The sequence below is a fragment of the Vipera berus genome (assembly GCF_964194415.1).
Source record: "Vipera berus genome assembly, chromosome: 4".
Classification (NCBI taxonomy): domain Eukaryota; kingdom Metazoa; phylum Chordata; class Lepidosauria; order Squamata; family Viperidae; genus Vipera; species Vipera berus.
In genome coordinates this window covers 73,167,735-73,189,675 of record NC_138206.1, presented here as the reverse complement: position 1 = coordinate 73,189,675, position 21,941 = coordinate 73,167,735, and the positions used below count along the sequence as shown (strand labels likewise).

Here is a 21,941-nt window from a genome sequence, read left to right as displayed (position 1 = left end):
CGCCATGAGCCCAAAGGAAATGGCAGAGATGGAAAGATTCATAAAGAAAAACTTAGAAAGAGAATTTATTGAGCCTGCCAAACCCAAAGTGGCCACCCCCGTCTTGTTCAGGGAGAATAAGGACGGTTCTTATCGCTTATGCGTAGACTATAGAAATTTGAACACAATTAGTGAATGTAATCTGTACCCCCTACCCCTAATGAAGGATATGCTATCCCACCTATCGGAAGGATTTTTACTAAACTACACCTGAGGGAAGCATATTACTGCATTAGGATCAAGGAAGGAGATGAATGGAAGACTGCATTCAACTGCCCAATGGGTTGCTACCAGTTCAAAGTACTGCCATTTGCACTGCAAGGGGTCCCTGCAGTCTTTATGCAATTAATTAATGACGTACTAAGAGAGCACCTATATACACGAATCTGGCTCCAGGCGGTGATATCCGCCTCCCTGAGTGAGGGTTGTTTCCCCTCCGTCTTGAAAGAAGCGGTGGTGAGACCCCTCCTCAAGAAACCAACCTTGGACCCAACTATATTAAACAACTTTCGTCCGGTCTCCAACCTACGCTTTCTTGCTAAGGTTGTTGAGAGTGTGGTGGCACATCAGCTCCCTTCGGTTCTGGAGGAAACTGACTATCTGGACCCGTACCAATCGGGTTTCAGGCCCGGACACAGCACAGAGACGGCATTGGTCGCACTAATAAATGATCTCTGGAGAGCTCGGGACAGAGGCTGTTCCTCTGTCCTAGTTCTTCTAGATCTCTCAGCGGCTTTTGATACCATCGACCATGGTATCTTGCTGCAGCGTCTCAGGGGATTGGGAGTGGGAGGCACGGTTCTCCAGTGGTTCTCCTCCTATCTCATGGGACGTTCACAGTCGGTATTAACAAGAGGGCAGAGATCGAGATCGAGGCCTCTCACTTGCGGCGTCCCTCAAGGATCGGTCCTCTCGCCTCTCCTATTCAACATCTACATGAAACCGCTAGGTGAGATCATTCGTGGTTTTGGAGTCGGGTATCACCAGTATGCTGATGATACCCAGTTTTTTATTTCGACCCCAAACCACCTCAGTGATGCCCTTGATGTGATGTCCCGTTGCCTGGAAGCAGTTCGGGTCTGGATGGGGAGGAACAGGCTTCAACTCAACCCTGACAAGACCGAGTGGCTGTACGTACCGGCATCTCGGGATATTCAGAACATTCCATCTCTTTCTATAGGGGGTGAGTTATTACCCCCCACAGATAGGGCTCGCAACTTGGGAGTCCTCCTAGATTCACAGCTTTCCTTGGAAGAGCACATAACAGCTGTGACTAGGGGAGCCTTTGCCCAGGTTCGCCTGGTGCGCCAATTAGGGCCCTATCTAAACCGAGATGCCCTACGTACGGTCACTCATGCACTCGTGACCTCTCATTTAGACTACTGCAATGCTCTTTACATGGGGCTGCCCTTGAGGACCACTCGGAGGCTCCAACTGGTACAGAATGCAGCCGCGAGAGTTGTGTTGGGAGTCTCCCAATACTCCCATGTTGCACCTCTACTCCGTGAGCTGCATTGGCTTCCAGTTGTCCTCCGGGTAAGATTCAAGGTGCTGGTAATGGTTTTCAAAGCCCTACATGGCATGGGTCCGGAGTACCTTAGGAATCACCTGCTGCCAGCGTCAACGTCCCTCCATCCAGTGCGCTCCCACAGAGAGGGCCTCCTAAGGGTTCCGCCATTCGGAGAATGCCGTCTGATGGCTCCCAGAGGGAGGGCGTTATCTGTGGGCACGCCTGACCTATGGAACCGTTTACCGGTTGAGCTCCGGATGGCTCCCGACCTTCGCTCCTTCCGATGCAACCTAAAAACATATCTCTGTGAGCAATCTGGTCTGGTCTGACGGGTTCTGTTGTAATTATTGTTTTAAGGTAACTATCTTCTGCATTTGGGCAAAATTAGGGTTTAATTTGTTTTCAATATCTGTATTTGTGCATTCTGTTATTTATGTCACTGTCACCCTGAGTCCTTAGGGAGAAGGGCGGTATACAAATCAAATAAATAAATAAATAAATAAATAAATAAATAAATAAATAAATAAATAAGGGGGTCCTGGTTTACCTAGATGATATCCTTATGTTCACTGAAACCAAACCAATATCAACCTAGTCAGAGAAGTCCTGAAAAAATTGCGGGCTGCCCACCTATATGCTAAATTACTGAAGTGTGAATTCCACCAGGAAAGAATAGACTATCTGGGATATCGCATATCTCCACAGGGCAGTATTAGAATGGGCACCCCCCCCCCCGCACACGGAAGCAATTACAAAGAGAAGATGTTAATAGGTGCAAGGATTGTTTATTCAGCCTGCTGGGAGGCTGTCTTCAAAGACCAGGGGAAGAACCTTTGAACTGAGAACAACAAAGGAAGGGGGGGAGAGATCTGGTTTGCATCTCCGATTAGAATCTGAAAGGAAGGAGGTAATTGTCGTAAAGGCATGGGAAGATCCCTTTTTCCCATGGAAGAGTTTGACAGCTGAATTTTAATTGATCCGGGACTGACCAGATGGTTTGAGGGGAAGGGTTTTGACTCAGGGACTTTTTAAAAGTATCAATCTGTAACACAGTTTCAGATCCTGTCTAGTATTCCCATTACCAATCATGTTTTAGTAAAAACTCCTTTTGGACAATTCCTGGTTCAAGAGTTCTTTCTTTTCTAAGATGTGGATTGGGGTGGGTCCTGACAGATGTAGTGGTGCCAAGCGATAGAAACATCAGGAAGGAGCATGAGAAGGGGAGAAGTACCAGGGTCTGAAGGAGAAACTAGGATGTAGAACAGGGATGTCAAATTGCCAGTATGCAGGCCAGTTTCATCATACTGAAGCCATGCCCACCCCATTGCCAAGAATGGTGAAAAAGCTCCGATATGTTGCGCAACGTCACATGATGTCGCAATTTTGACATGTCTGATGTAGAAAGGCCAAAATTGTCCCAGTGGTGGTAGGAGCACCTGGGTCTGTGACTCCTAAGTTGGGAGAGTGCCTCCAACAGATCCCAGGAAAATCATCTGATCTCTCTATCCAATGTCACTAATTATTTTATTATCTTGAAGAACCAGAGTATATGCCCCAAAATATTTACCTAGTACAGGTTTACTTAACATTTAGGATTACTTTTTAAAATCTCATTATATGCAGTCATTTAATTTAGACAAGTGTTTTTATATTTTTTGTTTTTACTGTAAATAGTCATCACTCACCCTAAATGCTATTCATTTACATCATACTTGCTTAGGCAAGGAAGCTTTCCTGTCAGCGAATTACAAAATTCTTTCATCTGCCTAAAATTATAAGTTAAACAGATAACATGACTAAGGTTGTTTAAAAATTGAAAATAAAACAAACATAGAACTAAGCACTGACACATAACTTCATAATTATGCTTGCACCAAAGAATCAAATGTGCATTATTTATTTTATTGTAATTAGGCAAACACATCTATATGATTTAGAATTTAGAATAGAATAGAGCTGGAAGGACCTTGGAGGTCTTCTAGTCCAGCCCCTTGCTCAAGCAGGAGAACCTATACCATCTCAGACAGGTGATTGTCTAGTCTCTTCTTTAAAATCTCCAGTGATGGAGCGCCCACAATTTCTGGAGGCAAGCTGTTCCCAGTGGCTGATTGTCCTCACTGTCAGAAAGTTTCTCCTTAATTCCAGGTTGCTGCTCTCTTTGATCAGTTTCCAACCATTGTTTCTCGTCCTTCCCTCTGGTGCTCTGGTGAACAACGTGACTCCCTCAGATACTGGAAAACTGCTATGATGTCTCCCCTATTTCTTCTTTTCTTTAGATTAGCCAAACCCAAGTCCCACAGCCGTTCTTTGTATGTTTTAATCTCCAGGCCTTTGATCATCTTAGTTGTTCTTCTCTGAATTTTTTCCAAACTCTCAACATGTTTTTTGTGATATGGTGACCAAAATTGGCTGCAGTATTTCAGGTGTGGTCTTACTAGGGTTTTATAAAGGTGTACTAATACTTCATGTGATCTTAATTCTATGCCTCTGTTTATACAACCCAGGATTGTATTAGCTTTTTTGGTTGCTGCTGCACAATGCTGGCTCATAGTCAAATGATCATCCACAAGGACTCCAAGGTCCCTCTCACAGTTACTGTTTTTAAGCCAGGTCTCGCCCAATCTGTACTTGTACACTTGATTTTTCCTGCCTAAATGTAAAACTTTGCTTTTCTCCACAGTAAAATTCATTTTGTTGGATAGGGCCCATTGTTCAAGTTTGTCAAGATCTTTTTGGATCTGAGTTTGTCTTCTGGGGTGTTGGCTACTCCTGTCAGTTTGGTGTCATCTACAAATTTTATGAGTTCCTCTTCAATTCCCTCATCTAAGTCATTTATGAAGATATTGAAGAGTACTGGGCCTAAGATGGAACTTTGTGGTACCTAACTGCTTCTCTCCATGTGGATGTAGTGCCATTGAGGACTACTTGTTGAGTACGGTTTGTCAACCAGCTACAGATCCATCTGGTGGTGATGTTGTCTATTCCACTTTTTTCTAGCTTATCAAAGAGTAGGTTGTGGTCTACTTTATAGAGAAACCTTTAAGGCAACTATATGTACTCTACGTGTGTGTGTGTATAATGTATGTGTGTGTGTGTGTGTGTGTGTGTATACACACACACACACACACACACACACACACTTAGTAGTGTGCATATTATCAACCTCGAATAAGACACCCATTCTGTGATGAACACCCTTTCAGATTTTCTGAGGCCATATTTATATGTATCTCCAAAGAGTTTCCTGTGGGTCAATGATTGATATAGGAAGTCAGAGTGAAGGAAAAAACCCAATACTTTGTGCTTGTTTATTTCATAAGCAATTATTCAACCCGCAATGTGGCATGGTAAAAAAAACACAACTGCCCTCTTTAGATTTAGATGGCGTCAATTGGTTACACCCTATTTAGTGGATTGATGCCCCAAATATTTCTATAATTGGTGATAATATTATGTTGCCTATTCCTGCACAACAATTAACTACAGTTAAAAGTGTTCCAGCATGAATTCTTTCTTCAGGCTTTCTTCAGGCCCAGCTACAATATCCAAAATATTCATGTATTGTTTGTCAGTCAATTGTAGATTTGCTTCTATGTGTGAAATCACTTCATTCTCTTGCGCTGTTGTTTCAGCCAACAGATAGCCTGTTCCAATGCAAAACCTAACTCTTTATCAAAATCTGAGGAAGCAAACTACTTCAAAAGGGTGTCTGATTTCTATCAGACTTAACACCCATACCAGGATCAGCCAGGTGATTTTTAGCAAATTTAGATGAAAAGTTAGTATCTTTCTTAGTGAGCAATAGTCTTCTCATTCTCATGTGAAACCCAGTTTTACTTGTGTTTTTTGTGATAGTGAAGTCATGAACACTGATTTTTGTCAAGTAAGATCAACAAATTCTTGGGGTGTTTCTTTGGGGAGGGGATGGGGGTGTAGCTCCACGTCACTGAATCATTTTATGCTGCACTCTTGAAATGATTTTGTCCCAAACTGTCTCTATTTCAAGTCTTTGCTTCTGACTGTGAATCAATGGAACTCCAGAACTTTAGAAACAATTTTGTAAACTTCCAGGCTGTCATTTTTTTAAAACAGAAGTCTTCAGAAACCTTTTTGACTGGGATGTAATATGCTTCACGAATCTCCAAGGTGAGAATTTTACTTTGATGAGGAGAGCCAAGGTCTGTGAAATTGATATAGATCAGGGCACAGTGCATGCTGCATAACCATAAATAAATGACACAAGCACCAGATGTTGGTATTAATTTATAACACAGAACCCCATTTTATATATTATTAGGTTCCTCATGAAGGTGATACATTCAGTGGAAAAAATAAGCAAAACTGCAAAAAAATGTGAAAATTAATATCTCTAAATAAATCCAAAGAAACTTTAAATCCCATTTGAGTCTAATCAACTAAAAATGTATACAATCTGATTTCCGAATTACCTATATTATTTTTAACCCAAATAATTGTAAAGTTTAAAAATTTTGCTCAATTTTTAATATTTTGTGCTTATAACTCCCACCCTCAAATGGAAGCCTTATTTATTTATACAAAAAGAACTACAAGTATGGTTGGAGAGAAAATCTAAATTTCACTGAATATACTTTTATTTATAAAACTCTATCAACTATTTTTAAATTTTTATATGCAGAGAGAAAAGTATACTTGGTACGTATTATAGATCAGAGTGCAAAACTTGGGTTGAAACTTAACATTAAGAAAACCAAGATCATGGCATCCGGCCCTCTCAATTCCTGGCAAATAGATGGGGAAGAAATGGAGGTAGGGACAGATTTTATTTTCCTGGGCTCCAAGATCACTGCAGATGGGGACTGTAGCCAAGAAATTAAAAGATGCTTGCTCCTGGGGAGGAAAGCCATGGCAAATCTAGACAACACACTAGAAAGCAGAGACATCACCCTGTCAACAAAAGTGCGTATAGTCAAGGCTGTATGGCTTTGAAAGCTGGACCATAAGAAAGGCCGAGGACCGAAGAATTGAAGCCTTTGAACTATGGTGCTGGAGAAGACTCCTGCGAGTCCCTTGGACCGCAAGGCGATCAAACTGGTCAGTCCTAGAGGAGACAACCCTGACTGCTCTTTAGAAGGCCAGATCCTGAAGCTAAAACTCAAATACTTTGGCCACCTAATGAGAAGGAAGGACTCAGTGGAGAAGAGCCTAATGCTGGGAAAGATTGAGGGCAATAGAAGAAGGGGACAACAGAGAATGAGGTGGCTGGATGGAGTCACTGAAGCAGTAGGTGTGAGCTTAAATGGACTCCAGAAGATGGTAGAGGACAGGAAGGCCTAGAGGAACGTTGTCTATAGGGTTGCGATGGGTCGGACACGACTTCACAGCTAACAACAACAAATAGATCAGAGACATGGGGCTAATAGGTGTTAGACATTTTTTAAAATGGAGAAAGTAAATGATAGTGTCAGGTCCACCATTCGTACTCTAGTGTCCTGCCAACGTGCTGAGGGAGGTGGGGAGATAGCATGTTTGGGATTTTTCACTTCTGCTGTTCTCCTGGGAATTAGGGAGGGGGATTGTCTTCGGATACAGGATGGGCTCCTTCCCAGCCAGTTTTCACCAAGTTTCAAGGCCATTGCACCCTGATTGTGAACTATTATCTGCCTAGCATCTCAGCGTTCTCAAAACATCTTCTCGGCATCACTTTGGCTATCGGTGGACTGGTCAGAGGGTTTGGGATTGAGAAATTGAAAGAATTGCTTTTTGCTTTGCACAGGACCTTCAGATTCCTTGTGACTTTACTGCATCGTTTTTCTCAGTAAAAGTTCTTTTGATTCAACTCAATCGATTCAAGTGTTTTACTTTCCTGAGGCAGATTTTTTCCATTTTATTACTTATTTATTTTATTTATTTATTTTATTAAATTTATATACCGCTCTATTCCCGGAGGACTCAGGGATAAATACAGGGAAGATTAAAACAAACATATAAAAATTAAAATCATATTAAAACAATTAATTAAATAAAGTCCCCGAAATTTAAAACTAAAGCCTAATAAAAATTAAAACCCCTCAGCCTGGGCCAGACAGCTCAAAGAGCCAGGTTTTCAGGTCCCTGCGGAATGAGCGAAGGTCGGGGGCAGTCCTAAGTTCCATGGGGAGCTGGTTCCATAGGGCCGGCGCACCCACAGAGAACGCTCTTCCCCTGGGAATAACCCGCCGGCATTCCCTAACTGGCGGTATCCTGAGAAGGCCCTCCCTGTGGGAGCGCACGGGATGAAGGGAGCTTGATGCCGGCAGCAGGTGTTCCCTCAGATAACCCGGACCCAAGAATATTAAATTAATATTCCATATTTTTTATTTTATTTATTTATTTATTTTATTATATTTGTATACCGCCCTTCTCCCGAAGGACTCATTTTGTTATATGTAAGATGGACTTCTCGAGTTAATTTATAAAAATAAAGGTCATAATGATTCCATTGTGCTGATCTGAAACATGTATATATGTGTATATATGTATTTGTGTATAAACAATAAATGTCTATAATAATAATTGTGCTATGTAAAAACATTAATGTAGAACAAGAGTTAATTTCAAGGAATATTGTTTAATTTCTTTTAGATAATTTTGCAGAGTTACAAAATAATTTTTGATAGAGACAGAATTACCCTTGACTCAGAAGCTAGCTACGGTCAGGTTGGTTCCAGACAGGAGAGATCACATATTTTGGAAAAAGCAAAGAAATACTTCTGTGATATTGCCATGAAAATGACACGGATATGTCCATGCAGTCTCCAAGAAATCAAGTTCTACTTGAAGGAAAAATTATTTTAAAAGTAGTAAAAATAAAGTAATAATATACTTAATTTAAAATTTTATATTAAAAATAAGACAATTTGGAAAAACTATTAATGAAAGCAAGGATTAAATCTATCATCATCTTGGCCAGCTCAGGCAATTTGAAGAAACAAAATAATATGTCGTAATCTGTGCATGCATAATGAAAGACTGCATATTTTAACCATAATACTCACTTCCATGTGTGTTTTGATGTCTCAAAATATATGATACAACAGATATTTAAATGTGAAGGCTGATTGGTTGTTCCCTATGAAAAAACTGTTTAAATATGAGCCAAATAAAGAAAAAAAATGCTTGAACTACCAAGGCTTCTGAAGCAACCATCCAACAGACTTATCAAAGGTATGCTTATACATTTTCTCAATTTATTGTTCATTTTCATTATTTACAGAATAAAACAGTAGTCAAATCAAGATATATATACATATATGTTTTTCTTCTCAAATGTAAAAAATGAATCAACTAGTACTTTTATATTTAAATATATTTCTCAATATTGTTTATTTTAAGTTTAAAATAAAGAATAATAAAACCTTTCAGCTTCTAAAACAAGATAAGTTTTTACATGTTATGCTTTAACTTATAGAACCTATATAAAGATATTCCACAGGCAAGTTCAAAGGCATCCTAATATATTCTCTTATTAGATGTCATGGAAATCTTCATTCTGTTTATTCAACACAAGGACTTTAAAGATGGTAGCAAAAAATATTGGATTGGTTTGTATGTGCTAAGCAAATTTTGTCAGAAATGGAAACAGAATTGAATTCAGGAAAAATCTATTGAATTTGCAGGACATGAAATATATTAGAAATAGTCTCCAGTATATACGATGATCTGAGAATGTGTTGGTTTTGTCTTAAACTAAGGAAACATACTGTGTTATCATGCCAAGATACAACTGCAGGAAACATCCACTATAATTACCTTTTTCCATGAACCTAATAAACTAACCACTTGAAGGTTCATTAGTTTCAGTGGAAAGGGGATATTTTTCCTGTGTTATAACTTCAGCCATTGACATTCTACAGAGATAAAATATTTTCCTTTACTCTTAATAATTAATAATTAGTTTTAACAATACATTGAGGAAATATAAAAAATATGTATTTAAGGCTTCGTGGTATCATGAGACAAAATTATTTCTTTTTATGTTATAGGATTTTTTATGAGAAAGATGGAGAGCTGGACTTTGGTTATGTGCCTCTTAAGTTCTGCATTTGCAATCCCAGTAAGTATTATTAAGTACTGTAATCTCAAAGTATTGAATTAACAGTTCATGACAAGTGAAATGAATGAAATAACTGCAAAGAATACTCAGGTTTAACACCTTTTACCAAATTTGGGAATAGAAAACATGGTGACCCACACATTTCCCGCACATCCCTAATTTATAAATATTAGTCACTTATTTTTTATAAGTTCTTTTTTAAGTTGGCCAGAACTGCTTCAAACAGGAGCTTCAAGAGTGTTTGAAAGAGTAGCTCTTTGTTGTTGTTAGTTGCGAAGTCGTGTCCGACCCATCGCGACCCTATGGACAATGTTCCTCCAGGCTTTCCTGTCCTCTACCATCTTCTGGAGTCCATTTAAGCTCACGCCTACTGCTTCAGTGACTCCATCCAGCCACCTCATTCTCTGTCGTCCCCTTCTTCTATTGCCCTCAATCTTTCCCAGCATTAGGCTCTTCTCCAGTGAGTCCTTCCTCCTCATTAGGTGGCCAAAGTATTTGAGTTTTAGCTTCAGGATCTGGCCTTCTAAAGAGCAGTCAGGGTTGATCTCCTCTAGGACTGACCGGTTTGATCGCCTTGCAGTCCAAGGGACTCGCAGGAGTCTTCTCCAGCACCAGAGTTCAAAGGCCTCAATTCTTTTGCGCTCAGCCTTTCTTATGGTCCAACTTTCACTGCCATACATTGCAACTGGGAAGACCATAGCCTTGACTATACGCACTTTGGTTGACAGGGTGATGTCTCTGCTTTTGTTGTGATTCAGGGTCAGCCTGTGGGTCCGGCAGCCGGGTCGGATGACTCGGATGACTCAGACGAGGGGGAGGAGGAGGGTGTTGAAGACGAACTTGCTGATGATGGCTTGGAGGCTTCGCAGAGCCCCCAGCCAGGCCCCTCTTCTCAGCTGCGCAAGCCCGACAGTGCGGATGATGATGACCCACAGCTGGCCCTGTTCAAGGATGCCCGACGCAGGAGGCAGTCAAGCAGGAGCAAGCAGAGAAAGGCTGTGGGACTCCTCGGAAGGAGGCACAGGGAGGCCACGCCCTGAACTCTAATAAAGGGAGTGTTTGGGGAAGGGCTGGTTGCTGAAAGCAACCGCTCCGTTTGAGGATCAAAGTTCCGGTATCTTGTTTCTTGTTTTGTTGCTTGTTTGTATAATAAATCTTGGCAGACGTTTTCCAGCCTCAGACGCTCTCCAGCCTCTGCCGTTTGTACAGGGGTTGCCTTTCTGCAAGGCCGGTAGCAGGCTGGTACAGAACAGCTTTTTAGTGTGCTGTCTAGATTTGCCATGGCTTTCCTCCCGAGGAGCAAGCGTCTTTTAATTTCTTGACTACAGTCCCCATCTGCAGTGATCTTGGAGCCCAGGAAAATAAAATCTGTCACTACCTCCATTTCTTCCCCATCTATTTGCCAGGAATTGAGAGGGCCGGATGCCATGATCTTGGTTTTCTTAATGTTTAGTTTCAACCCAACTTTTGCACTCTCCTTCTTCACTCGCAACAAGAGACTCTTCAGTTCCTCTTCACTTTCTGCCATTAGAGTGGTATCATCTGCATATCTTAGGTTGTTGATATTTCTTCCAGCAATCTTAATTCCAACTTTTGATTCATCTAGCCCTGCCTTTCTCATGATGTGCTCTGCATATAAGTTAAATAGGCAAGGCGACAGTATACAGCCTTGCCGGACTCCTTTCCCAATTTGGAACCAATCAGTGGTTCCGTGTCCAGTTCTCACTGTTGCTTCTTGGCCCGCATATAGGTTTCTCAAGAGACAAATAAGATGTTCTGGTACTCCCATCTCTTTAAGAACTTGCCACAGTTTGTTATGATCCACACAATCAAAGGCTTTAGCATAGTCAATGAAGCAGAAGTAGATGTTTTTCTGGAACTCTCTAGCTTTCTCCATGATCCAGCGTATGTTGGCTATTTGATCTCTAGTTCCTCTGCCTCTTCGAAATCCTGCCTGTACTTCTGGTAGTTCTCAATCCACATACTGCTGGAGTCTAGCTTGTAGGATTTTAAGCATAACTTTACTAGCATGAGAAATGAGTGCAATGGTGCGATAGTTTGAACATTCTTTGGCACTGCCTTTCTTTGGAATTGGAATGTAAACTGATCTTTTCCAATCCTGTGGCCACTGTTGAGTTTTCCAAATTTGCTGGCAAATTGAGTGTAGCACTTTTACTGCATCGTCTTTTAAGATTTTTAATAGCTCAGCTGGAATACTGTCACCTCCACTAGCTTTGTTGTTGCTCAGCTTTTCTAAGGCCCACTTCACTTCACATTCTAGGATGTCTGGCTCGAGGTCAGTGACCACCTCATTGTGATTATCAGGGACGTTAAGCTCATTCTTGTATAGTTCTTCTGTGTAATTTTGCCATCTCTTCTTAATCTCTTCTGCCTCTGTTAGGTCCCTGCCATTTTGGTCCTTTATCATGCCCATTTTTGCATTGAACGTTCCCTTCATCTCTCCAATTTTCTTGAAAAGATCTCTGGTCCTCCCTATTCTATTGTTTTCTTCTATTTCTTTGCACTGTTCATTTAAGAAGGCATTCTTATCTCTTCTAGCTATTCTCTGGAATTCTGCATTCAATTGGGCGTATCTTTCTTTTTCTCCCTTGCCTTTTGCTTCCCTCCTTTCCTCAGCTATTTGCAAAGCTTCCTCAGACAGCCATTTTGCTTTCTTGCATTTCTTTTTCTTTGGGATGGTTTTGGTTGCTACCTCTTGTACAATGTTGCGAACCTCTGTCCATAGTTCTTCAGGCACCCTGTCTATCAGATCTAATTCCTTAAATCTATTTGTCACCTCTACTGTATATTCAACGGGGATATGATTTAATTCATACCTGACTGGCCTGGTGCTTTTCCCAACTTTCTTCAGTTTAAGCCTAAACTTTGCAACAAGAAGCTCATGGTCTGAGCCACAGTCAGCTCCTGGTCTTGTTTTTACTGACTGTATAGAGCTTCTCCATCTTTGGCTGCAGAGCATATAGTCAATCTGATTTCTGTGTTGACCGTCTGGTGATGTCCATGTGTAGAGCCGTCTCTTGGGTTGTTGGAAAAGAGTGTTTGCTATGACCATCGTATTCTCTTGACAAAATTCTATCAGCCTGTGCCCTGCTTCATTTTGTACTCCAAGGCCAAACTTGCCTGTTATTCCGGTTATCTTTTGGCTTCCTACTTTAGCATTCCAATCCCCCATGATGATAAGGACATCATTTTTTGGTGTTAGTTCTATAAGGTGCTGTAGGGCTTCATAGAACCGATCAATTTCATCCTCTTCAGCACCGGTGGTTGGGGCATAGACTTGGACTACTGTGATATTGAATGGTTTGCCTTGGATTCGAACTGAGATCATTCTGTCATTTTGAGGATTGTATCCCAGTATTGCTTTTCCTACTCTTTTATTGACTATGAAGGCTACTCCATTTCTTCTGAGGGATTCTTGCCCGCAGTAGTATACCTGATGGTCATCTGAATTAAATTCACCCATTCCTGTCCATTTTAGTTCGCTGATACCTAAGATGTCGATGTTCAGTCTTGTCATCTCTTGTTTGACCACGTCCAGCTTGCCTTGATTCATGGATCTTACATTCCAGGTTCCTATGGAGAAAAAATCTTTACAGCATCGGACTTTCCTTTCACCACCAGACATATCCACAGCTGAGCGTCCTTTCGGCTTTGGCCCAGTCGCTTCATTCTTTCTGGCGCTACTAGTACTAGCCCTCTGCTCTTCCCCAGTAGCATATTGGACGCCTTCCGACCTGAGGGGCTCATCTTCCAGCGTCATATCGTTTTGCCTTTTGGTACTGTCCATAGGGTTTTCATGGCAAAGATACTGGAGTGGGTTGCCATTTCCTTCTCCAGCATCTGGAAATCAGTGCTTCACTATTCACTGATCCTCACCCTCCCACCCAAAAACCCGACTGGTTACAATACTATTAACTGATAAAGGGGATAAGGTTGAAAATGGCAGAAGAGTAAACCAGGAAGGTCTGGAATATCTAAGGTGAACAGAAGTTGGGGAGATGGAAGCTGGGACAAACCAAAAGAATTGGGGTGCAGGTAGAAGAAAGACTACATCTATACTGCAGAAAGAAAGGGTGGTCTTTGGAAAGCTCAGGAAGAAAAAGGGAGTATATGCTTGCATGTAAAGGATAAAATTAATCAATGGTGAAGTTGTGCTGAGAAGACTGTGGTGAGGGGGAATATTAGCACTGATATCAACCTAAAGTAATATCTGTATATTTCTTCTTCTATATACTTATATTTTGAAATTGTATATTTCTTGCTTTATATCCATATATTTTGGGATTCACACCTAGCTTTTATACTGACTGTGGTTTCAGACAAGTTTCCATTTTAACTTTCAGAAATAGGAAATTATTTCTTTACAATCACTGAGTTGGAAGAGGCTAACCTGCTCTTCAGTGCAGAAGCCAATGAAAACACACCTTAGCAGCAGCTGTTCAGTCTCCACCTGAACATCACCAGTGAATGTGAGCCCATGACCTCTGAGGAATTGATTCCATTGTAAAACTCTTCTACTACTAGGATTTTTTTCTTACATTCAATTACAATTTGTCTTCCGGTAACTTAGCCCTATTATTCTATGTCTTGCATATTGGAATGGCAAAGAACAGGTCTTAATTGTTTTTCAGCATGCCATCCTTTCAAATATTTGAAAAGCTTTATAAGCCCTATCAGTTTTCTCTTTTCATGAAATTCTAGTTTGGTTTTTAATCCCCTTGCTGCTTTTCTTTAAGCCTTGTTTTTGGTCTGAATCTTTTTAATGTGCAACACCTAGAACTAGACCCAATATGGGAGGTAAGATCTGACCGAAACTAAATGTGGGTAAAAATCACATTGCTATTTTTCTTGCTCATCACACTATTTAATTTGTAATCAACTATTATTGCAACATAATTTTCATGAATACAGTTACCAAGACAAGTGATCCCATCCTATTCTGTATATTTTAATTTCTTTTTCCTGAATTAGTCTATGTTAAATTTATTCGTTTTCCATTTGTTTAATTTATTAAGATCATTTTGAAATTTAGTTTTGTCTCCTAAGATAATGATAGTTTGCCCACTTTCATGTAATATTCTTTCATACAAATCATTCATTGTATCATCCTTAAAATCTATCCATTGTGGCACACAAGTTGATATTTTTCTCCATCCAATGAGGAACCACTGATAGGCACCCTACTATTTTCAAATAAGCTATATGCCTACTTAATTTTTCTTTCCATACTGGTCTTGCTAATAAAGGTAGTTCTCAACTTACGACCACAATTAAGTCCAAAATTTCTGTTGCTAAGCAAGACTTGTTAAGTGAATAACATTTTATGATTTTTCTTTCCACAGTTGTTAAGTGAATAACTTCAGTTGTTAAGTTAGTAACATAGTTGCTAAGTGAATCTGGCTTCCCTATTGACTTTGCTTGTCAGAAAGTCACATGACCCTGGAACATTGCAACTGTCAGAAATATGAATCAGTTGACAAGTGTCTGAATTTTGAACATGTGACCATGGGAATGTTGCAATGGTCATAAGTTTGAAACACTTGTCATAAGACACTTTTTCCAATGCTGTTGTAATTTCAAACAGTCACTAAACAAACTGTTCTAAGTCGAGAATTACCTATGTGTACATGATACTTTTTCAAATACTTTATGAAATACAGATGAACAGTATTTCCTCAATTTACTAAAATACTTGGTTAGTATTCCCTCAATCTACTAAAAATAATCAAAAAGCAAGGTAAGGTTGGTCTGAAAAATCTTCTCTCAATAAATCCTTGCATTCTAGAAACTTATTGTTCTCAACCATTCTTTTTGATATCTATACTGAACCAAAATGGAAACTCCTTTTTCCACTTTTTAATGCTATGAATATTCATCCCCTGCAATCACCTCACACTGCATCTATTCTGTAGGATTTGTAAAGATAAATGCCTAAAGGCTCAGCTATATCAACAGCAAGTTATTTCATTACCCTGGAAGGTAATTCATCTTGTATTAGAACAGGGGCATCAAACTCACAACGTCATGTGACGTGTTGCAACATATCACAACTTTTTTTCCATTGCTGGCAATGGGGTGGGCGCGGTTTTGCCATGACGCATCCGGCTTGTGGGCCGGCAATTTGACACCTCTGACCTAGAGATTTAAACTTGTCCAAAGTAAACAGACATTCTTTGACCATGTTTCTATCAATTTCAGGCTTTAATTTTGCTGCTTCATTTTGTTCTTCACAGTTGCCTGGTGGAAAATATACCCTCCATCCTTGTAAGTGCCTAAAACCAAAAGTGATTCTTTTACAAACATGTTTCTCAAAGAGCTATCTTTATCAGGATTTAGTGAGTTGAAATTTTCCCATTTGGGACCAATACATCCCTGTGTACATAAGAGTGGAACCTTTCTGATCTTCTAATAGCTTTCCCTGTGATCTGGCTAGGAGACAGGATTTTTTCTTTATAAAGAAGATTTAACCCAGCTATTTACATAACAGTATCTTGAATCTTGGAACCAGCTATTACAGTCTTGTTACAAAAAAAGTAAGTCAAAATATGAGTTGAATATCTCTGCCTTTCTCCATTAGTTTTCAGCATTTTGCTTCTTAACTCAAAAGCAGGCATTAGTTTGAACAGATCTGAGAAAACAAATCTTTCTAAATATGTTTTTGGCATCCTTTATCAACATTTGGGTGTCAGTTTTTCCAATGGTACTACTAAAGTTCCAGTTATATGTATGGTAACCTCCTTCTCTTCTAATATACTATATATCTTTTTCTTTTCATATATTCTTAAAGGAACATTTTATTCCACTTCTTTCTGCCATCTTATGCTGTTCATGTTAGAATCCCACAACTCATAGCTTCTTGTTGTAACAGATTCTCCTACCTTGAATTCATTTTTCTTATGAGTTTTCATCTCCTAAATTCAGTTTAAATGTATTTTATTCAAGTTTGAAATACTATAATTGAACATTATTTTTCTTTTACAATTTATAATGTCAGATAGTATCTTCACCTTTCTTAGGTGTCTAGTTTAAAGTATCCTACAATATATACAGGATTTGGCTAATTATTTCATAATAATGCAGCTATCTCAATTTACTCATCCCACTAACTTTCCAGATATGCTTACTATTGGATATATTAAAAATTTAAAGAGTTTCTTGTTTACAGTGTAAATATTTCTTTCAGCTACCACAACATCCTGGTTATATCAATTTCAGTTATGAGGTAAAAAAAATAAATTTTATGTTTTGTTTGTATTCATACATGTACAGTAAAGGATTAGAGAGCACAGGATTACTCAAAACTAAGTCTAATGTTTCTCTTCAACTGACTAGATAACTTTTATCAAGGAAGAATGCAGTGAATTTATACAATCTTACCTTCATGTGAAATGATCAAGTACACGATATACTGAATTTTTTACTATTTATGCTGAAGCAAGGACAGTTTCATGAAGGGTGTGCTAAAAACTCTGTGTTTAAAGTATCCTAAAAATTAAAACAGTCTTTCAGAGCATTCCATGCTCTTGAAACAAAAGACAGTACATTTCATAGTTTTGTCTCATTTCAAATAAAACATTGGAGCACTGAAATTCAAAATGTTAATTTACGCATGTCTTATGACTGACATACTGTATTAATCTGCTTTTTAAAAAAGTGTTTGAAGCCATAGGGATTTGTAGGTAGCACATTTGGAGATGCTATTTCCATTCACTGAATTTAGCTGAAGAGATTAGGAAAGTAGATTTTCAGAGATAAAGAACAGGCCACGTTTATAGGCCAGGCGACAGGTAGCATGTAATTATTTTCCTTCTTTTTTTGGAGGAGGGGGGAAAGTTAGTATAAAAAAAAAGATTTGTTTGAATTTCCCATTGTTCCCATGGCAGAATACCCCCAAATATTCCCAATTAGTTCCACTGGAATATGGAAGTGAAGCAGTGATGGGATTCAAATACCTGAACAACCGGTTCTCTGTGTGGCCACCTCTTCCAGAAGTCGGTTCTGAGCCGGGGAGGCCTCCCAGGCCCGGAACGGCCCACTGGAAGTGGCGTCCATGCACTTCCAGTGGGCTGTTCTAGGCCTGGGAGGCCTCGCTAGCTCAGAACTGACTTCCAGAAGTGGCATCCACACACTTCCGGTGGTCCGTTCTGGGCCTTGTGAAAAAGGGCTAGGGCAGGGGTCAGCAACCTGAAACAGTGAAAGAGCCACTCGGAACCGGTTCCCTCACAAAAGGAAAAACTGGGAGCCACAAAAAATATGTGCGCATACGCGTATATGCACGCATGCGCAGAACAGGGTTTGACTGAAGAGTGGAGCCAAGGCGAGATATGCACCTACCCTGCATATTTGAATTGATTGGTTGAACTTTTTTAGTCCCACTTTTTTTTTTGGACTGCACATGGCAGAGGACCGGGAGCCGCAGGAGACAGCTGAAAGAGCCGCATGCGGCTCCAGAGCCGCGGGTTGCAGACCTAGGGGCTAGGGTATCAGCCGGTTCACCAAAGTCAACAAAAAATTAGCTACCGGTTCTACTGAACCAGTGCAAACCGGCTGAATCCCACCACTGAATTGAAGTCATTTTGAGTTTGAGTCACTCAGCATCCCACTCCAAACATTCTGAAAAACATTCCAACTGTCTTGTTTTATTCTGAATTTAATTTACATACACCTATCAGCTGAGCAAGATTAAAGGAAGATTTACAGATATCAATACTTCAGTAAGGTGACTGTTATGTTAGTAGTAGGGGTAAAGAAACTTGGAAACTAAGAAGATTTCCAATCTTCATTTTTCAGTGACTTCATTAATAACATTTTGAATAGTCCTCCAACCCCCTAAGATTTTAGCCACCTGGAATAAATGCTGTTTATGAATAAGCTACCAATGCATTCCCCTCGTATCTCTTAGTTGTTTATACCTAACATTCCTTCCATTACCAGCATTTCCACAATGTCTCACTTTATCCGTAGGCCATTGTAACTGGAAATACAATGCGATGAAGAAAGACTTTGTTCAAGCAATGCAACGGTGGCTTTTTAGTCGTTTTTCATACAAGAGGAAAATAATTAACCAATGCTTAGGCATGTACAATATAGGCTTTTAATTAAAAGCAGTCCACTAGCTATGTGAAAAGGAAAAATAATGAAACATAATTTACTAGTAGATATAAAATACTAGCAACATGCTGTATGCTCTAATTCTGCAGCATGTAATATTAATTATTAAAGACATAGAAAGGTAGCATGAAATTTTGTAAAGAATACTTGTAATGCATTAAGAATGCATCTTAATAAAAACTTGTTACCCTAAAAACAATTGCACATTTTATACAGTCTAGGTTCACAGATCACATTAAGCCAAAGTTATAAAATACCACTGTAAATTATTTATAAATTATAAATTATATTTATATCTAGCCTTACTTCCAGATGGTGCACATAGCATTCCTTTTTCTAATATTTTCCTATAGTAACAACTCTGTGAGTTAACACAGAATGAGAAGTAGTAGTGGTCAGCCAGTGAGTTTTCATAGCAAAAGAATGCCTTAAACCTAGATTCTCTATCTTTATCCAAAACGTTAGCTACTAAATGACACTGGTTGAGTGTGATGTATGAAAACCAGACCCAAAGTAAACTATCTATACTGCTTGTCATAAACTGTGCTTGCTTTTGTATCTTCTAAGGTGATGACACCTTTGAAATGGTATCAGGGCATAATTGGACATCAGGTATGTCAGATATCTTGCCTCTTATGAGAAATTGTTGATAAATTCATAACAGTGACAACAATGGAGACAGAAATGGGATATACAATTTATCTCAGATATGCGTAATTCCACACTGTTCTGTTTAATATGTCCTAAAACTCAGGTGATTCTGGAGACCATGAATTCCAAATATTTATATATTTTTGATTCATTGCATGTAAAAATGATTTCTTATAATCTCTATTATAAAGGTCTAAAACAATTTCTTTAAAATGTTCAAACAAAATTCTTTTGATATGCCAGAAATATAACTGTAAAATAGTGCCAACTGTTTCCCTGCAGATTAGGTAAGTACTGACAAAATTGATATGTTGTTGTTCTAAGGCCAACTTCACCCTTTTCCCCTGATAAAAATAAGAAATGGTCTTCAACACAGTAAAAAATGAATGATTCTACTCAGATTGTGCATAATCAGAGCTCCAGTCAAAATGGTACAGTATTTCAATCTGTGGAGTTAATTTTCACATGTTCCTTGTCTACATATATGTATTCCTGATTCAATCAACCTAATGCTCATAGTCCAGAAACAGAAAATACAGGTAGTCCTCAACTTACAACCACAATTGAGCCCAAAATTTATGTTGTTAAGTGAGTTTTGCTCCATTCTAAGACTTTTCTTTCCACATTTGTTAATTGAATCACTTGCATTTGTTAAATAAGTTAACAGTTGTTATATGAATCTGGCTTCCCCATTGACTTTGCTTGTCAGATGGTCACAAAAGGGAATCACATGACCCTGGGATATTGCCTACTGTCATAAATGTGAGTCAGTTGTCAAGCATCTGAATGCAAATCACATGACCATGAGGATGCTACAACAGTCATAAGTGTGAAAAATGGTCATAAGACACTTTTTTCCGTGCTGTTGTAACTTTGAACTAAAAGAACTGTTGTAAGTCAAGGACTACCTGTAGGCAAGCAATATACAGCAGCTGCGCTGCAGGAAAAATTAGTAGGTATAGTTAAGTTACATGCAATCAACTCATATTGAATAATAATACCTGTTACAGCCACTATACTTCAAATAGTAGATTAAATATTTAACTTTCTTGATGCTGTAGGAGTACAATTTATAGAAATATTTGTATAATAGTATTATTTTGTGAAAAATATCAAGCTGTCTGATTTGTAGTAATGGATATTCTATGTGCATGAGTAACCTTAAATTTTTCTCATTTCAGTATCCACGTTATGGCTATGAGCCCATGGGAGGATGGATGCACCATAATGCAGGACCAATGATGCACCCAACTCACTTTCATGGGATCCATGCAATACACCCAGCTCTTCATCAAATGCAACCACTACAGCCCCCTCAGAACCCACATTTGCAGCAACCAGGTCTTAACCCATTTGTTCCATTAAATGGGCATAATACATTAATGCCACACTATCAGTCTATACAGTATCCACTTCAACCACAAACAGGCGAGCATCCAATGAAACCCCAGCCACCAGTAAATCCAAATCAATCAATGAACCCTCAACAATCAGGGAATGCCAATCAGCCCATATATCCACTACCTCCCCTTATCCCAGATACACCTCTTGAATCATGGCCAGCTGATAAGACCAAGCAAGAAGAAGTGGTAAGTAATCTTTACTATAATAATGCAATTTCCAGAAGAGTAGCTATGTGAGTCTGTTTCTCCCTATTAGAAAATAACATTTTTAAGGATCATAGTAGCAGCATCAAGATGTTTTTTTATATATCTGAAAATAAATTATATGTTAAATTGTATGTGTCCACGCAGACATATTATCTTTTTTATTTCTTAGTCAACATGCAAAAAATATATATAGTGATTTTATGAGAACAGGTAGTCCTTGATTTACAACCATAATTGTAAATTACAGTTGTAAATTGTGGCAGTCATTAAGTAGACTGTGACCACATTCAATTTTACAATTATTTAATGGTGGTCAGGAGGCAAACACTGTTGTCAATTTCTTCAATGGGTGTTTTTTGCTGGAAACTGGAAGTAAATGCCACTAAATCAGCAAAAAAACTGAAAATTATGGTCACACAACTGCAGCACTCTGCAAAAAGCTATAAATGTGAGTTGTTTGCCAAGTGTCCAAACCACAATCACCTGAGTGCTTAAGGTAGTGCTGGTGTTGCAGTCAACAGAGCTCTGGAACTGGGTCATAATTAGCTTCTTACTACTTACTATGTTCTGTGGCTAGCTTCTTAAGACTCTTCCTTCCTTCCCACACTTCCTACCCCTCCCCCTGTTTCTATGGCAAGTTGAGTAGTGATAGATGTTAGCAGGCAGTATTAGTAATTCAACCTTGACATGCTGACCCCCTTAAATAAGTGTAGACATAGGAAAACAGTAAGCCCAATTAACCATTCAAACATCATTCCATTGGATGTTGAAAGTATTTATCATGAAAGGTTCTTATTAATCTGTAAGCCCTAACATTATGTACTCTTACCCATTCAACATCAGCTCAGGGGTAACCTCTCCACTGGATTAAGTACTGTAACTTCCCCCTAAAAATCCTTGAATCTAGTATTTTCTTAATCTCATA

At 39.1% G+C, this 21,941-nt stretch overlaps 1 protein-coding gene across 1 annotated transcript; it reads left to right on the top strand.

Moving 5' to 3' along the window:
• Positions 1-9,557: 9,557 nt before the first annotated feature.
• On the top strand, positions 9,558-21,046 carry AMELX (amelogenin X-linked; the record flags this gene model as incomplete). The annotated part of the gene is made up of 4 exons (XM_081327746.1): positions 9,558-9,623; positions 16,828-16,866; positions 19,323-19,367; positions 20,588-21,046. The coding sequence occupies exons 1-4, from the start codon at positions 9,561-9,563 to the stop codon at positions 21,044-21,046; spliced, it is 606 nt and encodes a 201-aa protein (XP_081183872.1). The 5' UTR covers positions 9,558-9,560.
• Between the last annotated feature and the right edge of the window lie 895 nt (positions 21,047-21,941).